Source organism: Lissotriton helveticus, chromosome 2_1 (assembly GCF_964261635.1).
Source record: "Lissotriton helveticus chromosome 2_1, aLisHel1.1, whole genome shotgun sequence".
NCBI classification, from domain to species: domain Eukaryota; kingdom Metazoa; phylum Chordata; class Amphibia; order Caudata; family Salamandridae; genus Lissotriton; species Lissotriton helveticus.
Window position 1 is genome coordinate 70,901,369 of NC_136059.1, and position 19,887 is coordinate 70,921,255.

Sequence of the window (19,887 nt, forward strand, 5' to 3'; positions counted from 1 at the left end):
GGCCAGGGCCGGGGCCGCGTGTTTGTGACGTGGTGGTCCCAAGATGGAGTCGGGCGAGGCCTCGTGCTCAGGACGTGATGGGCCCATGATGGAGTCAGGCCGGTGTGGTGGCCCGTGGTGGTAACCGGACCGATAGTGTTGGTGCGTGCAGGATCGGGCGGAAGGGGCCGCCCGGGGCTCGGTGGAGGGCCGATGTCGTCCGGGGCACGCCATGCGGGAGGGGTAGGACCACGCCATGAGGCCGGGTCCAACACCAGTGTAGGATTTGTTAATCTCGATAAAACTTCTATAGGCCACCACTAGTCTGCACAAATCTGTCAAGCAATCATGTGACCAGAACACCGCTAGAGTGACATTGCACTACATTGCATAATGGTTTGAGACAATGCAAACCTAGAACTAAACCATCTATAATGGCTGCAAGCTAAGAAACAGATACAAATAGATTTGCCTCAATCTTAGTCTTATCTTTCACTTTTAAAACCTGCAGACAAATTCTTTTCTTCAGCATCTCACTAGTCTAGCACAAAAAAGTGCACTAAAAGCAGGATGATCTAATTTATTCCATTTTGCAAAACTGTCCTTAATTAATCTTAGAGCCCGCCATAGTGGGCTATGCCGGCCTTTGAAGGCCCACTACAGTGTTCAGCGAGGGCCTTTAACCCGTTTACCGGGCCGGACATTTTGCCGCGGTGCAGGCGTTTGGCGCTGTGGGAGGGGCAGCGTCAGCCGTTGGTCGTGCGCAGCACCCGGGAGGTAGTGCTCACGTCGGCCGTTGGCTGACGCAAGCACGCAACGGGTTAACAAGGGAGCGATCCTTTAACTTCTGGTATAGCCCAGCTATTAGAACATTCCACTGCTAGAGGGCAGAATGTTCTAATTAGTAAAACAAAGCCCTCATGGAGCCTGAGGGGGATGAAATCCCCCAGGCTCCGCGAGGCCTTTGTTCACAGCAACAACTGTGAACAGAAAACATCGGAATGTTGGAGCTCCGGGCTTCTACCGGACCTTAGAAGCCCAGGGCCTTTTATTGTCTTCAATGGGGCGCTCAACTTTCCAATGTTGTAATACAGTTTTGAAGAATGAGTTAGTCCTTCTGTCCGTACCATGCAATGCCTCGTCTACCATGGTTTGAGCAGAATTGGACATACAATATAACAGTTCACAATGGAACAAACAAAGGAGAACATTCATTTTTGTCCCATTTTCTGCTGTTCGTAAACTAGGAATGGAACAAGCGTGATTAGCTCCAAACCATAACAGAACATTGGAATGTTGGGAGCTCCGCTGAAAACAATGGAGTGCTCCGGGCTTCTATTGGCCGGTAGAAGCAGGGAGCGCCAACATTCCAATATTTGTTCACAGCTGTTGCTATGAACAAAAGGCCTCACAGAGCTTATTGACTATGTTCTTGTATCTAATTTACACTTGAGCCCGATCATTATTGAATGTCACATAAAATAGGTTTCTACAAAGTCATAAACTGGGAATAAGGCACATGAGAAGTTTTGTGTAAGTATTTTCAGCATTTTTACTCACTTTTACCACCAACTATGATAGTGGAAAAAGGGAGTGGTAAACCTGAGTGTGCAGACTCTCCAGCTGCTCTTGGTGGCTGATTCTGTGCTACCATGGCAAACATGGCGTCTGTGCTCATAACACAATTCAACAGCCATACCCTCAAATATTCTTGCATGGCATCCACCCAAATTATAACCTTTTGCACTGTCTTAATTACTGAGTGGTTCCCCAAAAATTACAGGTGGGAAAAACAGCTAATCAAAGTTAGTATTGCAGAATGTAATTAACAAAAATATTGTTTACCATAGATATCCTGTCTATTCAATACGTTGAAAGTTTTGTAAAAGACATTTAGGCCATGATATTCTGGTACTGAACCCTCTTGGGCTACTTGATGTGTGCATTGGTTCTGTGTGCCCTGTGCCTGTCCCTTGGTCTCACTGCTCCCTCTTTTTGGTCCCCCAGGGAGGTAGTGCAAATAGACCACTTCCTGAAGGAGACGGCGAGCCGCGAGGCCAACGCCAAAGTGCGCCTGCAGCAGTTCATCGAGGAGCTACTGGACAGAGCTGACCGTGCGGAGAAGCAGCTTCAGATCATCAGCAGCTGCGGCTCGACGCCCAATGGGAGCCTGGGACGCTGCAGCGCAGCCGGGTTCAAGGCCGCCCACAGATCGGTACGTACGTCTCTAATGAAGCCATGACACAACTTATGGAAGAAAAATAGGATGTATCAGACGATAAGGCAGCCGTTCCAGGATATTCCCTCAACAGCATTATGTATCCCAAAAAGATTCCAGATGCAACCTCAACTCAACACACCCTTTCCCTTACAACCCAAATGTCTAACAGAATTATGCATAAAACCATAAGATACCTGATATATTCACCCAATATCATAATGCAAGGTGCAATAACTTGGAAGAATATGTTTACCTAGTAGCATAGGTCCACATCTATCAAAGTTCCATTTTGCATTCCCTAAATAGCACATTTTAGGTAATCGCTATTTAGGGAATGCAAAATGGTATGTAAGAAAATAGTGGAGTCAAAACTGTATAACCAAGTACTCCTCTCCAGCACTTAACTCTCTCAAGGTAGTGAGACAGAGCAGTCTAAGGCTTACTTAAGGAGGTGAGGTGGGGGTTAGACATTCAGAATCCAGTGCACACCGTACTACCAGCTAATAAAATCAATGTCCAGTCAGTGCTTTACTTTTTATAAAAGAAAAGTACTTTAATACACACAAGATCATTAATTATACTACACATAAAACTAGGATAAACAGTGAAAACCAGATGTCTCTACAACCCTCTGGGCCATAAATATATTCCCTAGAACAAAAGTGGTCCACGGTCACCAAGATTTTTTACAATAATACTAGGGAGCTGCTGCTATATTACAATATTGAAAACACGCATCACTATCCCTGAATATTAGATAGAAACACATTTAGAATTTGGGCCAGTGTGCCTCTGCAATGTCAGTCACCCGGCCAAAGAGGGGGTAAAAAAGCTGACATTTGATCATAAATGTAAAGCTGTTCCAAACAGGGGCCCCCAAAATATGTTTGGGTCATGGCCCCCAAAATCTTTAGGATGTCTCTGGTTGGATCTGGTATTTTTTATTAAAAAAATATTGGCCAGGGTCATTTTTAAGCAAAGCTGGTCATCGTGGTCTTTAAACTCGAGGAACATCCTTTACCACGCAACTTTTACAACGCAGTACCTTTACCACGCAGGTATTAGAATGCAAATTGTTACAACGACTTGCGCTGGGGGGCGCTGTAGGATAGGGAATAGTTTAATTTACTATCCAAAACCTTCCCTACTATCCACGGGGACTGGAGTTGGAATAGTAAATTAAACTATTCCACTATGCAGCACCCCTCAACGCAAGTCGTTGTAACGACTTGCGTTGTAAAACCTGCGTGGTAAAGGCATGCGTGGTAAAAGCATGCATTGTAACGACATACATCCTTTAAACTCTAACATGGAATATGATCACGCCCCAAAATCCACTCCTAAGTCTAACATGCTGTATGTGCAGGGTATTGCAAAGAGACGTGATCTGCAGGTGTAGTTTGTCTCACCTCCTCCATCCTACAATTCTCTTGCCTCAATGGTACTTTATATGACCCGGAGCCATTGCAAAGATTCATCTCTCATGTAACTAAATTCCTTGTTTGTGATGGGAGTGACCTCGATGAATGGAAGAGATTCCAAAGCTGCCACAGGTTGCCCCCAGGAGTGTGGCAGGACAGAATAATCGAGACCAAATGAGCCTATGAATGCGACTCAACAGCTAGGACCGTACAAAACCATAGGATTTGTGTGGCATGACCATATGGTGGCCATGCAGGGGAGTGAAGAGACAGGCATCTGTGAAGGTGCAGTCAACCACTGGGTGCTGCCGCGGGCACTGGCGAATGCAAGGCTGCGGTGCCTGGAAAACCGAATGCAGCAATCCGACCTGGTCCTGATAGGCAGATCTTGGGCACCAGTAAGGGAGTGCAGGGGCAAGAAAAAGAGGACCAGTGTCAAATATTATTGTTTAGAAATGTGGGATCCCACCTGCGCTCCTTAGTATCTGCAAACCTAATTCACCAAGTATATACTGGTCAAAATAATCATAATATAGAAAAACAATCATGCTGTATTAAACAATCATAATATTCGTGTCGTGACCAAATAGTCACTGGTCACTAGGTACAGTATACATTCCTCTGATCCTGGTATGGGATTTCCAGTAGTACACCAAAAGACACCAAAATAATGTCCACAAAATAATGTCCACAAAGTATTGGAACGTAGAGTGCTTCTTTTATTCTTGAAATTTGTTCAAACGATGTCAATAAATCCAATTCACAGCCAACACGTGTTTCGTCTGGCTTATCAAATCAGCCAATGACTTCATCAGGGCTGTGTTAAAACATCAAATAGGTATGTTTCAGCAATCAATAATCTTTGCTACAAAGATTTCTCAAACAACTAGAATGAGTAAAGTAAAGAGAATAGACTCCAGTGATACTGAGGAATGGAAAAGAAAGTTCCTACGCCACCAGGGTTATATAGTCACCATAGTGCATACCCACTATATCCAAGGTACAATTTCAATATTACAAAATTCACCTTAATGTAAACTGAATCCTATCATAGAAGACTATCTCCTCCTCTTGACGTTAAATGGTATATCCGTTATCTATATGGACAAGTTAACATAGACAATTATTAGTTAATAGTATAGTCACAATGTCCAATCCTAGTATCGGCACCACATTATGGCCAATTCTACAACCCTTATTATATGGGATAGGGTCATAGGATATAAGGAATAGCGCAATATTCATATCTCTCTGAACTCACCAATTATAATCGTCACCATCAAGTCCCATAAGGGTCGTCAAATATATAGGTTTATGGAAAGTTCCCAACTGAATGAAGATATATAAGTATCTACAATAAGAGATTAGAGTATTCGATCATGAGGTTTAGTATAAATCAATAGGGAATCACAAATAATATTCCCTCTAACATCAAACTCTTACCTATTTATTATCATTGAGAATATAGGGCATCACGTAACTCAGTATATGGAGTTCATATATTATCTGTAATCAATGATATAGATGAAGGGGGGAGTAAGTAATACTACGTCAATAATTCTCAAATATTACATACCAAGAGTCAATTTATCGAAAATAATAGTCCTACCTCAGGCTCCCAAACTAGTCATAGGTGCCCTGAAAATTGATAAAGAGTAACGAGTAATCAAAAATAGCCGAGAAAAAAGATATATAATCTATGCAAATAATGCTAAAGATATTCGACTCACCCATTTTCCGTGTATAAACAATCTCTCCATCTATTGAGCATCACATCGAAATATAAAGGGTGAAAAGAGAAAATATACCGTACATTAGTACGTGTATAAAATATGACACAGTAACTTGGGTAGTTTAATAAGAGGTCCTCACTCACCCGTTCTATGTGTAATCTCGTCCGTATCAAAGTCCGGCATGCTGCGCCGTCGCCATATTGGAATGGCTTTTTATACCTTAAAATCTGTGGGCGCCATATTATAGTATGCACAAAGTTACTTCGAGGTCAAATTTCTAACCATCACAGATTATTAACTCCGATAAAAGTCATAATGGTCCGTTATCTGCACCAATCTATACGAAAAGAGGTGTTAAAGAAACCTCCTCTGTTCTAATATCAACTAACTAATTCTAATTACTAAACCTCAAAGCACTGATTTGCGTTGGGAAATTCAACCGATAATTTATCACAACGTATATTCTTAAATGTAGAGTATTAGTTGCACATAAAGGGAATTGTGGTTGAAAACCATGAGAAAAATTAAGAAATTTTCAAATAAAAGATTTTATAGCGTTTTCATATATCGAGTAACCCAAGTATCGAACCTTGTTGTAAAACGTAGATTCCACAGGCTCTTACGTCGTGTGCTATCATCAGTTACATCGGATAACACATAATAAACCCCATTTATCTACTCTATCTAGTTAACATTATGGTGCCATAATGTGATGTCGAACGGAATCAGACAAAGTAAATTCGTACAAGTCGGGGAAAATTTGTATACTTGGGAATATTATTATTCCACATAAATTCTCAAGTCAAGACAGATAGGAGAGTATAGCCACAGGGAAAGTTCGTGAATATTAACAACTAAATATGATATACATGAGACATTCTGTATAAGATTGCTACAGTTATTCGTCATAGAGCAAATGTTTGTACAGTACTAACTCTAGTCATTTTCACAGTAAACTAAATCTACAAACCACAGATTCCTTGCATAATGGGCTGAATACATGCAAAGTAAATTATTACGTAAGTATAGGATATCTTAAATTTCCTAAGGGCACAGAATACAACATTACAGATCGACTATATATATTACCCTAACTATTCGGAAATACATGTTCATTAACCATCAAGAGTATATATACATATACTACAGTAACATACATCGCTTCACATATTTAATGACCCAGATAATATTGTAACTCAGAGTCCAAATTTAGACCATCTTCAACGGCTCTAAGTTTCATGATCAAAAGGCATTCCCTACGTCGTAGCCGTAAGGTTCTATCACCACCTCTCTTGTCTGCTCTTACTACATCAATGCCATGGTAAAGAAATTTGTGTTTAATCTTATCATTCTGGGTCCTAATAAAATGTGCTGCTATTGGGTACCTTGTGTCTCCATTTTTCAAGGCCCTAAAATGTTCCACCATCCTGTCTCGTAATCTTCTAGTAGTGCTACCTACATAGATCTTGGCACATGAACAGACAATCACATAAATCACATATGTAGTATCACAAGTAATGAAGGAATTAATTTTAAAAGTTCCCATTCGATTATAATTAAACTCCTTAATCTTGTTCACAGCCCATCTGCAAGAACTGCAGTTTCCACAATGAAAAAAGCCTGATGGTTGGCGCGTCAGCCAATTCGATTTATCAGGTACACTGAAATAACTGGGACACAGTTTATTAGATAATGTCGTCCCTTTCCTATATGTGATGTTAGGTCTTTCGTTTAACATCACCCTGATATCTGCATCACTTAATAATAAGTGCCAGTAATTCTTAAGGACTCCATATAGCCAGTGGGGTCCTTCTCCATAACTAGTTACAAATCTCACCAACTCTTTACCATGGCATTGATGTAGTAAGAGCAGACAAGAGAGGTGGTGATAGAACCTTACGGCTACAACGTAGGGAATGCCTTTGGATCATGAAACTTAGAGCCGTTGAAGATGGTCTAAATTTGGACTCTGAGTTACAATATTATCTGGGTCATTAAATATGTGAAGCGATGTATGTTACTGTAGTATATGTATATATACTCTTGATGGTTAATGAACATGTATTTCCGAATAGTTAGGGTAATATATATAGTCGATCTGTAATGTTGTATTCTGTGCCCTTAGGAAATTTAAGATATCCTATACTTACGTAATAATTTACTTTGCATGTATTCAGCCCATTATGCAAGGAATCTGTGGTTTGTAGATTTAGTTTACTGTGAAAATGACTAGAGTTAGTACTGTACAAACATTTGCTCTATGACGAATAACTGTAACAATCTTATACAGAATGTATCATATTTATTTGTTAAGATTCACGAATTTTCCCTGTGGCTATACTCTCCTATCTGTCTTGACTTGAGAATTTATGTGGAATAATAATATTCCCAAGTATACAAATTTTCCCCGACTTGTACGAATTTACTTTGTCTGAACCCGTTCGACATCACATTATGGCACCATAATGTTAACTAGATAGAGTAGATAAATGGGGTTTATTATGTGTTATCCGATGTAACTGATGATAGCACACGACGTAAGAGCCTGTGGAATCTACGTTTTACAACAAGGTTCGATACTTGGGTTACTCGATATATGAAAACGCTATAAAATCTTTTATTTGAACATTTCTTAATTTTTCTCATGGTTTTCAACCACAATTCCCTTTATATGCAAGAAATACTCTACATTTAAGAATATACGTTGTGATAAATTATCGGTTGAGTTTCCCAACGCAAATCAGTGCTTAGAGGTTTAGTAATTAGAATTAGTTAGTTGATATTAGAACAGAGGAGGTTTCTTTAACACCTCTTTTCGTATAGATTGGTGCAGATAACGGACCATTATGACTTTTATCGGAGTTAATAATCTGTGATGGTTAGAAATTTGACCTCGAAGTAACTTTGTGCATACTATAATATGGCGCCCACAGATTTTAAGGTATAAAAAGCCATTCCAATATGGCGACGGCGCAGCACGCCGGACTTTGATACGGATGAGATTACACATAGAACGGGTGAGTGAGGACCTCTTATTAAACTACCCAAGTTACTGTGTCATATTTTATACACGTACTAATGTACGGTATATTTTCTCTTTTCACCCTTTATATTTCGATGTGATGCTCAATAGATGGAGAGATTGTTTATACACGGAAAATGGGTGAGTCGAATATCTTTAGCATTATTTGCATAGATTATATATCTTTTTTCTCGGCTATTTTTGATTACTCGTTACTCTTTATCAATTTTCAGGGCACCTATGACTAGTTTGGGAGCCTGAGGTAGGACTATTATTTTCGATAAATTGACTCTTGGTATGTAATATTTGAGAATTATTGACGTAGTATTACTTACTCCCCCCTTCATCTATATCATTGATTACAGATAATATATGAACTCCATATACTGAGTTACGTGATGCCCTATATTCTCAATGATAATAAATAGGTAAGAGTTTGATGTTAGAGGGAATATTATTTGTGATTCCCTATTGATTTATACTAAACCTCATGATCGAATACTCTAATCTCTTATTGTAGATACTTATATATCTTCATTCAGTTGGGAACTTTCCATAAACCTATATATTTGACGACCCTTATGGGACTTGATGGTGACGATTATAATTGGTGAGTTCAGAGAGATATGAATATTGCGCTATTCCTTATATCCTATGACCCTATCCCATATAATAAGGGTTGTAGAATTGGCCATAATGTGGTGCCGATACTAGGATTGGACATTGTGACTATACTATTAACTAATAATTGTCTATGTTAACTTGTCCATATAGATAACGGATATACCATTTAACGTCAAGAGGAGGAGATAGTCTTCTATGATAGGATTCAGTTTACATTAAGGTGACTTTTGTAATATTGAAATTGTACCTTGGATATAGTGGGTATGCACTATGGTGACTATATAACCCTGGTGGCGTAGGAACTTTCTTTTCCATTCCTCAGTATCACTGGAGTCTATTCTCTTTACTTTACTCATTCTAGTTGTTTGAGAAATCTTTGTAGCAAAGATTATTGATTGCTGAAACATACCTATTTGATGTTTTAACTCAGCCCTGATGAAGTCATTGGCTGATTTGATAAGCCAGACGAAACACGTGTTGGCTGTGAATTGGATTTATTGACATCGTTTGAACAAATTTCAAGAATAAAAGAAGCACTCTACGTTCCAATACTTTATGGACATTATTTTGTGGACATTATTTTGGTGTCTTTTGGTGTACTACTGGAAATCCCATACCAGGATCAGAGGAATGTATACTGTACCTAGTGACCAGTGACTATTTGGTCACGACACGAATATTATGATTGTTTAATACAGCATGATTGTTTTTCTATATTATGATTATTTTGACCAGTATATACTTGGTGAATTAGGTTTGCAGATACTAAGGAGCGCAGGTGGGATCCCCCATTTCTAAACTTATTCTCACACATATGTGTGACTTGAGGGTAGTCTGGTAACCGCCCTTTTCTTACCTAGCTGCACCGGTGACTTACATTTTCAGTGTAATTTCCTGAAGATAACTTGAGCGCCCTTTCTTGCTAGGTTACCAGTTTTCGTTTTCCTCAAATATTATTGTGGGTCGGCCAAACAGCAAGTCAAGAAGTAGGCTTGTATGTGCCCCTTCCAAAGAAGGGAACTGGGCCCTCATGGGTGCCATTGAGAAAAATGTGCATTAATCCAATTCAGGGCCTGATTAAAGTATGGCGGATGGCCCACAGTTTGTCAGAGCCTTGAACGTACTAGGGCTGAGAAGCCTGTTACAGTTAGCCATGCCCTTTATAAAACTGGAAAAACAACAGTTGATGGACAGAATGCAGAACAATGTCATGCATTCACCCCAGTACAGAGACCCGGGCCTAAATCCATCATTTTTTTGCTCACCATTTCAGTCCAGTTTGAACCTAGCCATATGCAAATCAGTCTTGACCCTGTGACCCTTTGCCCCATGGGAACCATCCAGCCCAAACTGCCAAAACTGGGAAATAGAATAGAATAGAATAGAATGCAATAAAATAGAATAGAATAGAATACTGCCCACCATATTTAGAGATCATCACAGGGTCAGAGGAGAATTATGTGCCTTCAGAGGAGCTGCTGTCATGGTGGCTCCTCTGAAGGCTCAGAAGGTTTTGGTGAACAACCACCGTGGTTCAGGAGGTCGCTCACCAAACTTTTTGGTTTTCCGAAAACAAACTCCCAAACTGAGTTTGATTTAAAAAAAACAAAAAAGAAATGACTTGAGAGCTTTCTCCCAAGTGGTGTGGATCATTTTTCTATTTTTTCACTTCATAACCACCAGGAAACTGGATAAATCAGCACTGGGAAGCTGTAGACACAGAGCTCACCATGAGGAAGAATATAAAGGATAGAGAAGAGGATGAGAAAGAAAAGAAAAGTGAGGGATCGGAGGAAATCAAACAAGGAGGAAAGGAAGGAAGGAGATGATAGAGAGAGAAGTGAATGCAAAAAGAACAATTGATGGAAAGAATGCAGAACAATGTCAATCATATATTCACCCCAGTACAGAGATCTGGACCTAAAGCCATAGTTTTTTTGCTCACCATGTAATTCCAGTTTGGACACAGCCATATGAAAATCAGTCTTGACCCTGCGCCCATTGGGAACAGTCCAGCCCGAACTGCCAGGCCAGGTCCTCCCTGGACTGGAAACAAGCATTCTAGGACCGGTTTTGGGCTTTCAGCCCTCATCAGCCATGATAGCTTGACTTCAGTGGCATGGAGAGCATTGGGCACATGTCTGGGCATACCCGTCCCACTCGGGGTGACAAATGCACAAAGAACAAATTATGGACAGAATGCAGAACAATGTCATACATTCACCCCAGTACAGAGATCTGGGCCTAAATACATAGTTTTTGTGCTCACCATGCCAATCCAGTATAGACCCAGCCAAATGGAAATCAGTCTTGACCCTGCGCCCAATGGGAACAGTCCAGCCCAACTGTGCCCATGAGGCACAGGGTCAAGACTGATTTGCATATGGCTGGGTCTAAACTGTGGTGGCATGGTGAGCAAAAGAACAATGGGTTTAACCCAGATCTCTTGACTAGGGTGAAAGTGTGATTTATTCAGCATTCCGTCCATCATCAGTTTGCATAGCACCTTTAACCCTAAGTGGGATGGGCATGCCCAGACGTGGGTCCCTTGCTCACTGTATCACTGGATTCAAGCTAGCCTGGCTGATGAAGGGTAATACCCTGAAACCGGTCCTAGGATGCTTGTTTCCGGTCCAGGGAGGACCTGGCTTGGCAGTTCGGTGTGGACTGTTCCCATGAGGCACAGGGTCAAGACTGATTTGTATATGGCTGGGTCTAAACTGGGGTGGCATGGTGAGTAAAAGAACGATGGATTTAACCCAGATCTTTTGACTGGGGTGAATATATGATTTATTCAGCATTCCATCCATCATCTGTTTGCGTAGCCCAAAGAGAGAAGTGAAGACATGATGGGAAAGCTAAAGGAAGGAAGAGGGGAAAGGAGAAGGCGATCAAAGTGAGAAGGGTAGGACATCGGGGGGAAAAGATGACTGGTGAGACGTGGGGGAGAGAGCAAAGGGAAAGAAAGAGAGAGGGCAATGGACAGCAAGGAGAGGAGAAGAAAAATTAACGAAGTTAGAAAGGAAATAAAGATGAGTGAGGAAGAAGAGGAAGAGGCAGAGTGGAAGTGGACAAGGAGGAGGGAAAGTGAAGGCGTGGAGGGAGAGTGATTGATTTATTGATTAGACGACTGAGGCATGAAGAAAGATGAAATATATAGAATGAGGAACTGACAGACCTTTAAGCAGGGACACACCCATCATTAGTGAAGACGCTATATTGGCATCAGGAGCTCTAGGGCTTTGAGGGGCCCACTGCATCCAAATTTTGACTATCTGAAGATACCGACCCGAGGGTAATCAATAACCTTTGCATGCATTAATGCCCTTGACACACCAGCTGTGGCACGGTGTGTTTTACTGTACTTAATGAGACTCACAATGGTGGACCCATTTATATTACTTCCACAGCCCTGTGTTGGGATGGCACTGGGTCCAGACCCAGAATATGTGGTGAGAAAGGAGGCAAGCCAAGGCTACCATGCCCGGTGCTCACCCACTCCTAACCCCTTCGATGCGGCGCCAAATCTTCCGCAGTGCTTGTGGGGAGGGGGGCCGCGCAGCGCTCCCATGCTCGTGACGGAACCGCTCCGTCATGAGCCTTGGGCGCGCTGTGCTTGTGACGGAGCGGTTCCGTCCCGGCCCTGCCAGCTCAATGGAACGTCCAGCGCAGGCGCGCTGAGCGGGCCATGACGGAACCGCTCCGTCACCAGCACAGCGCGCCCGAGGCGAGCATGTGAGGGGTTAAGGGTATCAAACATGCCTTCTCCAGGGGCATGAGCCAGATTGGTCCTCAGATCATGGGGGAGAATCAGGGCTCTGGAGGGTGGAGTACAAAAGGTGAGGCTGGATTAGGTTTACATAGAAGATGCTTCTGGAGAAAGCTAGCCTAGACCTTCATCCTAGAGGAAGTTTACAAAGGCGGCAGAGATAGAATACGATTGTGCAGAGGGCGCTGCTGGATGAGAAAACGACGCTTCTGGGAAAAGATAGGTTGGAAGTCCATCCTAGAGGAAGTTTAAACTGATGGCTGAGCTAGAAGAATTTAGAAGGCAGTACTGGTTGAAGTTTACATAGAAGATGCTTCTGGAAAAAGCTAATCTAGAAGTCCAAACTAGAAGACGTTTACATAGATGGCAGGGCTAGAATAGGATTGTACGGAAGGCGCTTTTGGGCGCCACATTTACATAGAAGATACTTCTGTAGAAAGGCACTGCTGAACAAGCCTAGCATAGAAGGCACTGCTGAACAAGCCTAGCATAGAAGGCACTGCTGAACAAGCCTAGCATAGAAGGCACTGCTGAACAAGCCTAGCATGGAAGGCACTGCCTAGCACAGAAGTCACTGCTGAACAAGCAAAATTAGAGAACAGAGAGGCAATAGTATAGAATACAGTGCATCAATCAAGTTATTTTTCAAAAAAGAGTGCTCATATGTGTTCACAAAGAGAGTAGCAGTCCTTCAAGTTGTTCTTCAAATATTTTTATTGCAGTCTTCAAAAAATATCTTGACAGAAATGACAGCCAACACGTTTCCCCCAGATTGGGCTTCCTCAGGGCAAAGATATATTTGAACGCCAACGGCACTGCAGTATGAGGCCCCACGAATTGCGGACATGGAATCTTTGGTAACGAATTAGAGCTGTCTATAAGTAGTGCGGTCCACACACTTTCTAATTAGATACGAAATGCAAGTGTGAATGGAACAAGAAAACATTCTTGACGCTGAAATGTGATTTCAAATGAGTCTTCCTCAAAAACGTATAGTGATCAAGTCTCAGTGAGTGATGCGCTAAAATCCGGATGGACACTGTGATAGGTGTCACTGGATGTCACAAGTTATGAGGCAGAGCGAGGTGATGCCATCCAGCACCCGGTTCAGTTTTCTTGTACGTGTCAGTCTTTTCAAAACACAGTGCGAAAACAAACTGCTGAACAAGCGTAGCATAGAAGGCACTGCTGAACAAGCCTGGCATAGAAGGCACTGCTGAACAAGCCTAGCACAGAAGGCACTGCTGAACAAGCCTAGCATAGGAGGCACTGCTGAACAAGCCTAGCATAGAAGGCACTGCTGAACAAGCCTAGCATAGAAGGCACTGCTGAAAAAGCCTGGCATAGAAGGCACTGCTGAACAAGCCTAGCATGGAAGGCACTGCTGAACAAGCCTAGCATAGAAGGCACTGCTGAACAAGCCTAGCATAGAAGGCACTGCTGAACAAGCCTAGCATGGAAGGCACTGCCTAGCACAGAAGTCACTGCTGAACAAGCAAAATTAGAGAACAGAGAGGCAATAGTATAGAATACAGTGCATCAATCAAGTTATTTTTCAAAAAAGAGTGCTCATATGTGTTCACAAAGAGAGTAGCAGTCCTTCAAGTTGTTCTTCAAATATTTTTATTGCAGTCTTCAAAAAATATCTTGACAGAAATGACAGCCAACACGTTTCCCCCAGATTGGGCTTCCTCAGGGCAAAGATATATTTGAACGCCAACGGCACTGCAGTATGAGGCCCCACGAATTGCGGACATGGAATCTTTGGTAACGAATTAGAGCTGTCTATAAGTAGTGCGGTCCACACACTTTCTAATTAGATACGAAATGCAAGTGTGAATGGAACAAGAAAACATTCTTGACGCTGAAATGTGATTTCAAATGAGTCTTCCTCAAAAACGTATAGTGATCAAGTCTCAGTGAGTGATGCGCTAAAATCCGGATGGACACTGTGATAGGTGTCACTGGATGTCACAAGTTATGAGGCAGAGCGAGGTGATGCCATCCAGCACCCGGTTCAGTTTTCTCGTACGTGTCAGTCTTTTCAAAACACAGCGCGAAAACAAACTGCTGAACAAGCGTAGCATAGAAGGCACTGCTGAACAAGCCTGGCATAGAAGGCACTGCTGAACAAGCCTAGCACAGAAGGCACTGCTGAACAAGCCTAGCATAGGAGGCACTGCTGAACAAGCCTAGCATAGAAGGCACTGCTGAACAAGCCTAGCATAGAAGGCACTGCTGAACAAGCCTGGCATAGAAGGCACTGCTGAACAAGCCTGGCATAGAAGGCACTGCTGAACAAGCCTAGCACAGAAGGCACTGCTGAACAAGCCTAGCATAGGAGGCACTGCTGAACAAGCCTAGCATGGAAGGCACTGCCTAGCACAGAAGTCACTGCTGAACAAGCAAAATTAGAGAACAGAGAGGCAATAGTATAGAATACAGTGCATCAATCAAGTTATTTTTCAAAAAAGAGTGCTCATATGTGTTCACAAAGAGAGTAGCAGTCCTTCAAGTTGTTCTTCAAATATTTTTATTGCAGTCTTCAAAAAATATCTTGACAGAAATGACAGCCAACACGTTTCCCCCAGATTGGGCTTCCTCAGGGCAAAGATATATTTGAACGCCAACGGCACTGCAGTATGAGGCCCCACGAATTGCGGACATGGAATCTTTGGTAACGAATTAGAGCTGTCTATAAGTAGTGCGGTCCACACACTTTCTAATTAGATACGAAATGCAAGTGTGAATGGAACAAGAAAACATTCTTGACGCTGAAATGTGATTTCAAATGAGTCTTCCTCAAAAACGTATAGTGATCAAGTCTCAGTGAGTGATGCGCTAAAATCCGGATGGACACTGTGATAGGTGTCACTGGATGTCACAAGTTATGAGGCAGAGCGAGGTGATGCCATCCAGCACCCGGTTCAGTTTTCTCGTACGTGTCAGTCTTTTCAAAACACAGCGCGAAAACAAACTGCTGAACAAGCGTAGCATAGAAGGCACTGCTGAACAAGCCTGGCATAGAAGGCACTGCTGAACAAGCCTAGCACAGAAGGCACTGCTGAACAAGCCTAGCATAGGAGGCACTGCTGAACAAGCCTAGCATAGAAGGCACTGCTGAACAAGCCTAGCATAGAAGGCACTGCTGAAAAAGCCTGGCATAGAAGGCACTGCTGAAAAAGCCTGGCATAGAAGGCACTGCTGAACAAGCCTAACACAGAAGGCACTGCTGAACAAGCCTGGCATAGAAGGCACTGCTGAACAAGCCTAGCATAGAAGGCACTGCTTAACAAGCCTAGCATAGAAGGCACTGCTGAACAAGCCTAGCACAGAAGGCACTGCTGAACAAGCCTAGCATAGAAGGCATTGCTGAACAAGCCTGGCATAGAAGGCACTGCTGAACAAGCCTAGCATAGAAGGCACTGCTGAACAAGCCTAGCATAGAAGGCACTGCTGAACAAGCCTTGCACAGAAGGCACTGCTGAACAAGCCTGACATAGAAGGCACTGCTGAAAGAGCCTACCATAGAAGGCACTGCTGAACAAGCCTAGCATAGAAGGCAATGCTGAACAAGCCTAGCATAGATGGCACTGCTGAACAAGCCTAGCACAGAAGGCACTGCCTAGCACAGAAGGCACTGCTGAACAAGCCTGGCATAGAAGGCACTGCTGAACAAGCCTAGCACAGAAGGCACTGCTGAACAAGCCTAGCATAGAAGGCATTGCTGAACAAGCCTAGCATAGAAGGCACTGCTGAAAAAGCCTAGCACAGAAGGCATTGCTGAACAAGCCTAGCACAGAAGGCACTGCTGAACAAGCCTAGCATAGAAGGCACTGCTGAAAAAGCCTAGCACAGAAGGCACTGCCTAGCACAGAAGGCACTGCTGAACAAGCCTGGCATAGAAGGCACTGCTGAACAAGCCTAGCACAGAAGGCACTGCTGAACAAGCCTAGCATAGAAGGCATTGCTGAACAAGCCTAGCATAGAAGGCACTGCTGAAAAAGCCTAGCACAGAAGGCATTGCTGAACAAGCCTAGCACAGAACGCACTGCCTAGCACAGAAGGCACTGCTGAACAAGCCTGGCATAGAAGGCACTGCTGAACAAGCCTAGCATAGAAGGCACTGCTGAACAAGCCTAGCATAGAAGGCACTGCTGAAAAAGCCTAGCATAGAAGGTACTGCTGAACAAGCCTTGCACAGAAGGCACTGCTGAACAAGCCTGACATAGAAGGCACTGCTGAACAAGCCTAGTATAGAAGGCACTGCTGAACAAGCCTAGCATAGAAGGCACTGCTGAACAAGCCTAGCATAGAAGGCACTGCTGAAAAAGCCTGGCATAGAAGGCACTGCTGAACAAGCCTAGCACAGAAGGCACTGCAGAACAAGTCTAGCACAGAAGGCACTGCCTAGCACAGAAGGCACTGCTGAACAAGCCTGGCATAGAAGGCACTGCTGAACAAGCCTAGCACAGAAGGCACTGCTGAACAAGCCTAGCATAGAAGGCACTGCTGAACAAGCCTAGCACAGAAGGCACTGCTGAACAAGCCTAGCACAGAATGCACTGCAGAACAAGTCTAGCACAGAAGGCACTGCTGAACAAGTCTAGCACAGAAGGCACTGCCTAGCACAGAAGGCACTGCTGAACAAGCCTGGCATAGAAGGCACTGCTGAACAAGCATAGCACAGAAGGCACTGCCTAGCACAGAAGGCACTGCTGAACAAGCCTGGCATAGAAGGCACTGCTGAACAAGCCTAGCACAGAAGGCACTGCCTAGCACAGAAGGCACTGCTGAACAAGCCTGGCATAGAAGGCACTGCTGAACAAGCCTAGCACAGAAGGCACTGCTGAACAAGCCTAGCACAGAAGGCACTGCTGAGCAAGCCTAGCATAGAAGGCACTGCTGAACAAGCCTAGCATGGAAGGCACTGCTGAACAAGCCTGACATAGAAGGCAATGCTGAACAAGCCTAGCATAGAAGGCACTGCTGAGCAAGCCTAGCATAGAAGGCACTGCTGAACAAGCATAGCACAGAAGGCACTGCCTAGCACAGAAGGCACTGCTGAACAAGCCTGGCATAGAAGGCACTGCTGAACAAGCCTAGCACAGAAGGCACTGCCTAGCACAGAAGGCACTGCTGAACAAGCCTGGCATAGAAGGCACTGCTGAACAAGCCTGACATAGAAGGCACTGCTGAACAAGCCTGACATAGAAGGCAATGCTGAACAAGCCTGACATAGAAGGCACTGCTGAAAGAGCCTAGCATAGAAGGCAATGCTGAACAAGCCTAGCATAGAAGGCACTGCTGAGCAAGCCTAGCATAGAAGGCACTGCTGAACAAGCATAGCACAGAAGGCACTGCCTAGCACAGAAGGCACTGCTGAACAAGCCTGGCATAGAAGGCACTGCTGAACAAGCCTAGCACAGAAGGCACTGCCTAGCACAGAAGGCACTGCTGAACAAGCCTGGCATAGAAGGCACTGCTGAACAAGCCTGACATAGAAGGCACTGCTGAACAAGCCTGACATAGAAGGCACTGCTGAACAAGCATAGCACAGAAGGCACTGCCTAGCACAGAAGGCACTGCTGAACAAGCCTGGCATAGAAGGCACTGCTGAACAAGCCTAGCACAGAAGGCACTGCCTAGCACAGAAGGCACTGCTGAACAAGCCTGGCATAGAAGGCAATGCTGAACAAGCCTGACATAGAAGGCACTGCTGAACAAGCCTAGCATAGAAGGCAATGCTGAACAAGCCTAGCATAGAAGGCACTGTAGAAGAAAACTATCATGTGGGAAGAAACACTTCCTGGGCGCTACCTGGGGAAGTTGGCACTCAGCTCGCGTTTGGAGTCAGCTCGCTTTGAGGGTCTCCTCACGTGTGGTAGGATCAGGTGTGATCAGGGGTCAGAGTGCCCACCCTCACTGTGGTGCACGAGCCGGACGCCCCTCTTCTCTGAGTGACCTGTGAGCAGTGAGCGTGATGAACAAACTGCCCAGAAGAGAGGCCAGGGTGCCCTGAAAACACTCCCTCTGCTGAAGCCAGGAAATTCCGCACTGTTTGCAGTGTTACCACAGCAGATATAAATGATTTATTTTATGCGTCTGACATCCCCTCGGCGCTTGTAAGGTACGGAAGTGGCTTTAGAGCGAAGCAACTGCAGCGCCGAGGCGCGTGCACAGGGGCCGTAAATCAGATGTTTTCTGCTGAAGAGGCACTAAATGTGCCTGTTTTTAAGAAGGCATTTATCTGCTGGCAGTGATTTTTATCGCATTATTTAATGTGGATTGTTTGTTTTATAGGAGTGGGATTTTGATTATGGGTTTTGTTTTTTCAAGAACGTGAACTAAAAAGTATATTTCGGTTGGATGCAGCCTGCTTAGCAATAACAACCAGCCAGAGCAGTGATTTTACCTCTCAACTAAAGAAACCTGTGAACTGAAACCACCTTCCTGTGTTATCCATCAAGATTCTTTTTAGAGAAGCGCTTTGTGTATGGAAGTATGTATATATTTGTAGGGTGAGGGAGGTTTAAGTACTAACATGTACCCGAAGGCTTCTGGGCGCCTCAGAATGGGTTTCTGAGTTGTGACATCACAGGGCTATCCAGCAGATAGGGATACAGGTAAAGCCAGGATGTCAGGCCTTCCTGACCTTTAATAAGTTCTTTTTGATGCTTCGCGGGTTGGATGTTGTTGATGAGGGGGTTGGTGGACTCTCTGCTATAATCCCCCGCCCATCGGAGAGGGGTTTCTCTCCTCCCCCCTCCTCACTTTACCGCTCATTTTCCAAGTCACCCGGAGATGTGATTGGGGGGACTACTTGTGGTGTGCGCTCTAGTCTACGAGCGTGAACGCGATGATGCGTCACGCCGTAGACAAGAGCGGAAGGCGCACGCATGCGCAGTGACTGAGATTGAAGGCGCGAAGCGGGGAATCGACAGTTAGCGACCGGAGCTCTACCTGTTAAGACGCTCGGCGCTTTATGCTTAATTATAACTTTACTTACCTTAATAAAACGATTCTGCAACCAAAGCGACTCACAGTGTCTGATGTGGGGATAAAGGAGAAACATTATATTGGCGACGAGGCTGAGACACGAACACCACCGAGCACAG

General features: G+C 43.9%; 1 protein-coding gene across 1 annotated transcript in view; it reads left to right on the forward strand.

Annotated features, from left to right (window-relative positions):
- The window catches only part of FBXO41 (F-box protein 41), a 440,751-nt gene that overhangs the window by 244,169 nt on the left and 176,695 nt on the right, over nucleotides 1-19,887 (forward strand). Inside the window, exon 2 of the mRNA XM_078677191.1 lies at nucleotides 1,987-2,194. Within this exon, the coding sequence (XP_078533317.1) occupies nucleotides 1,987-2,194 (208 nt within the window). The remainder of the gene's footprint in view (nucleotides 1-1,986; nucleotides 2,195-19,887) is intronic.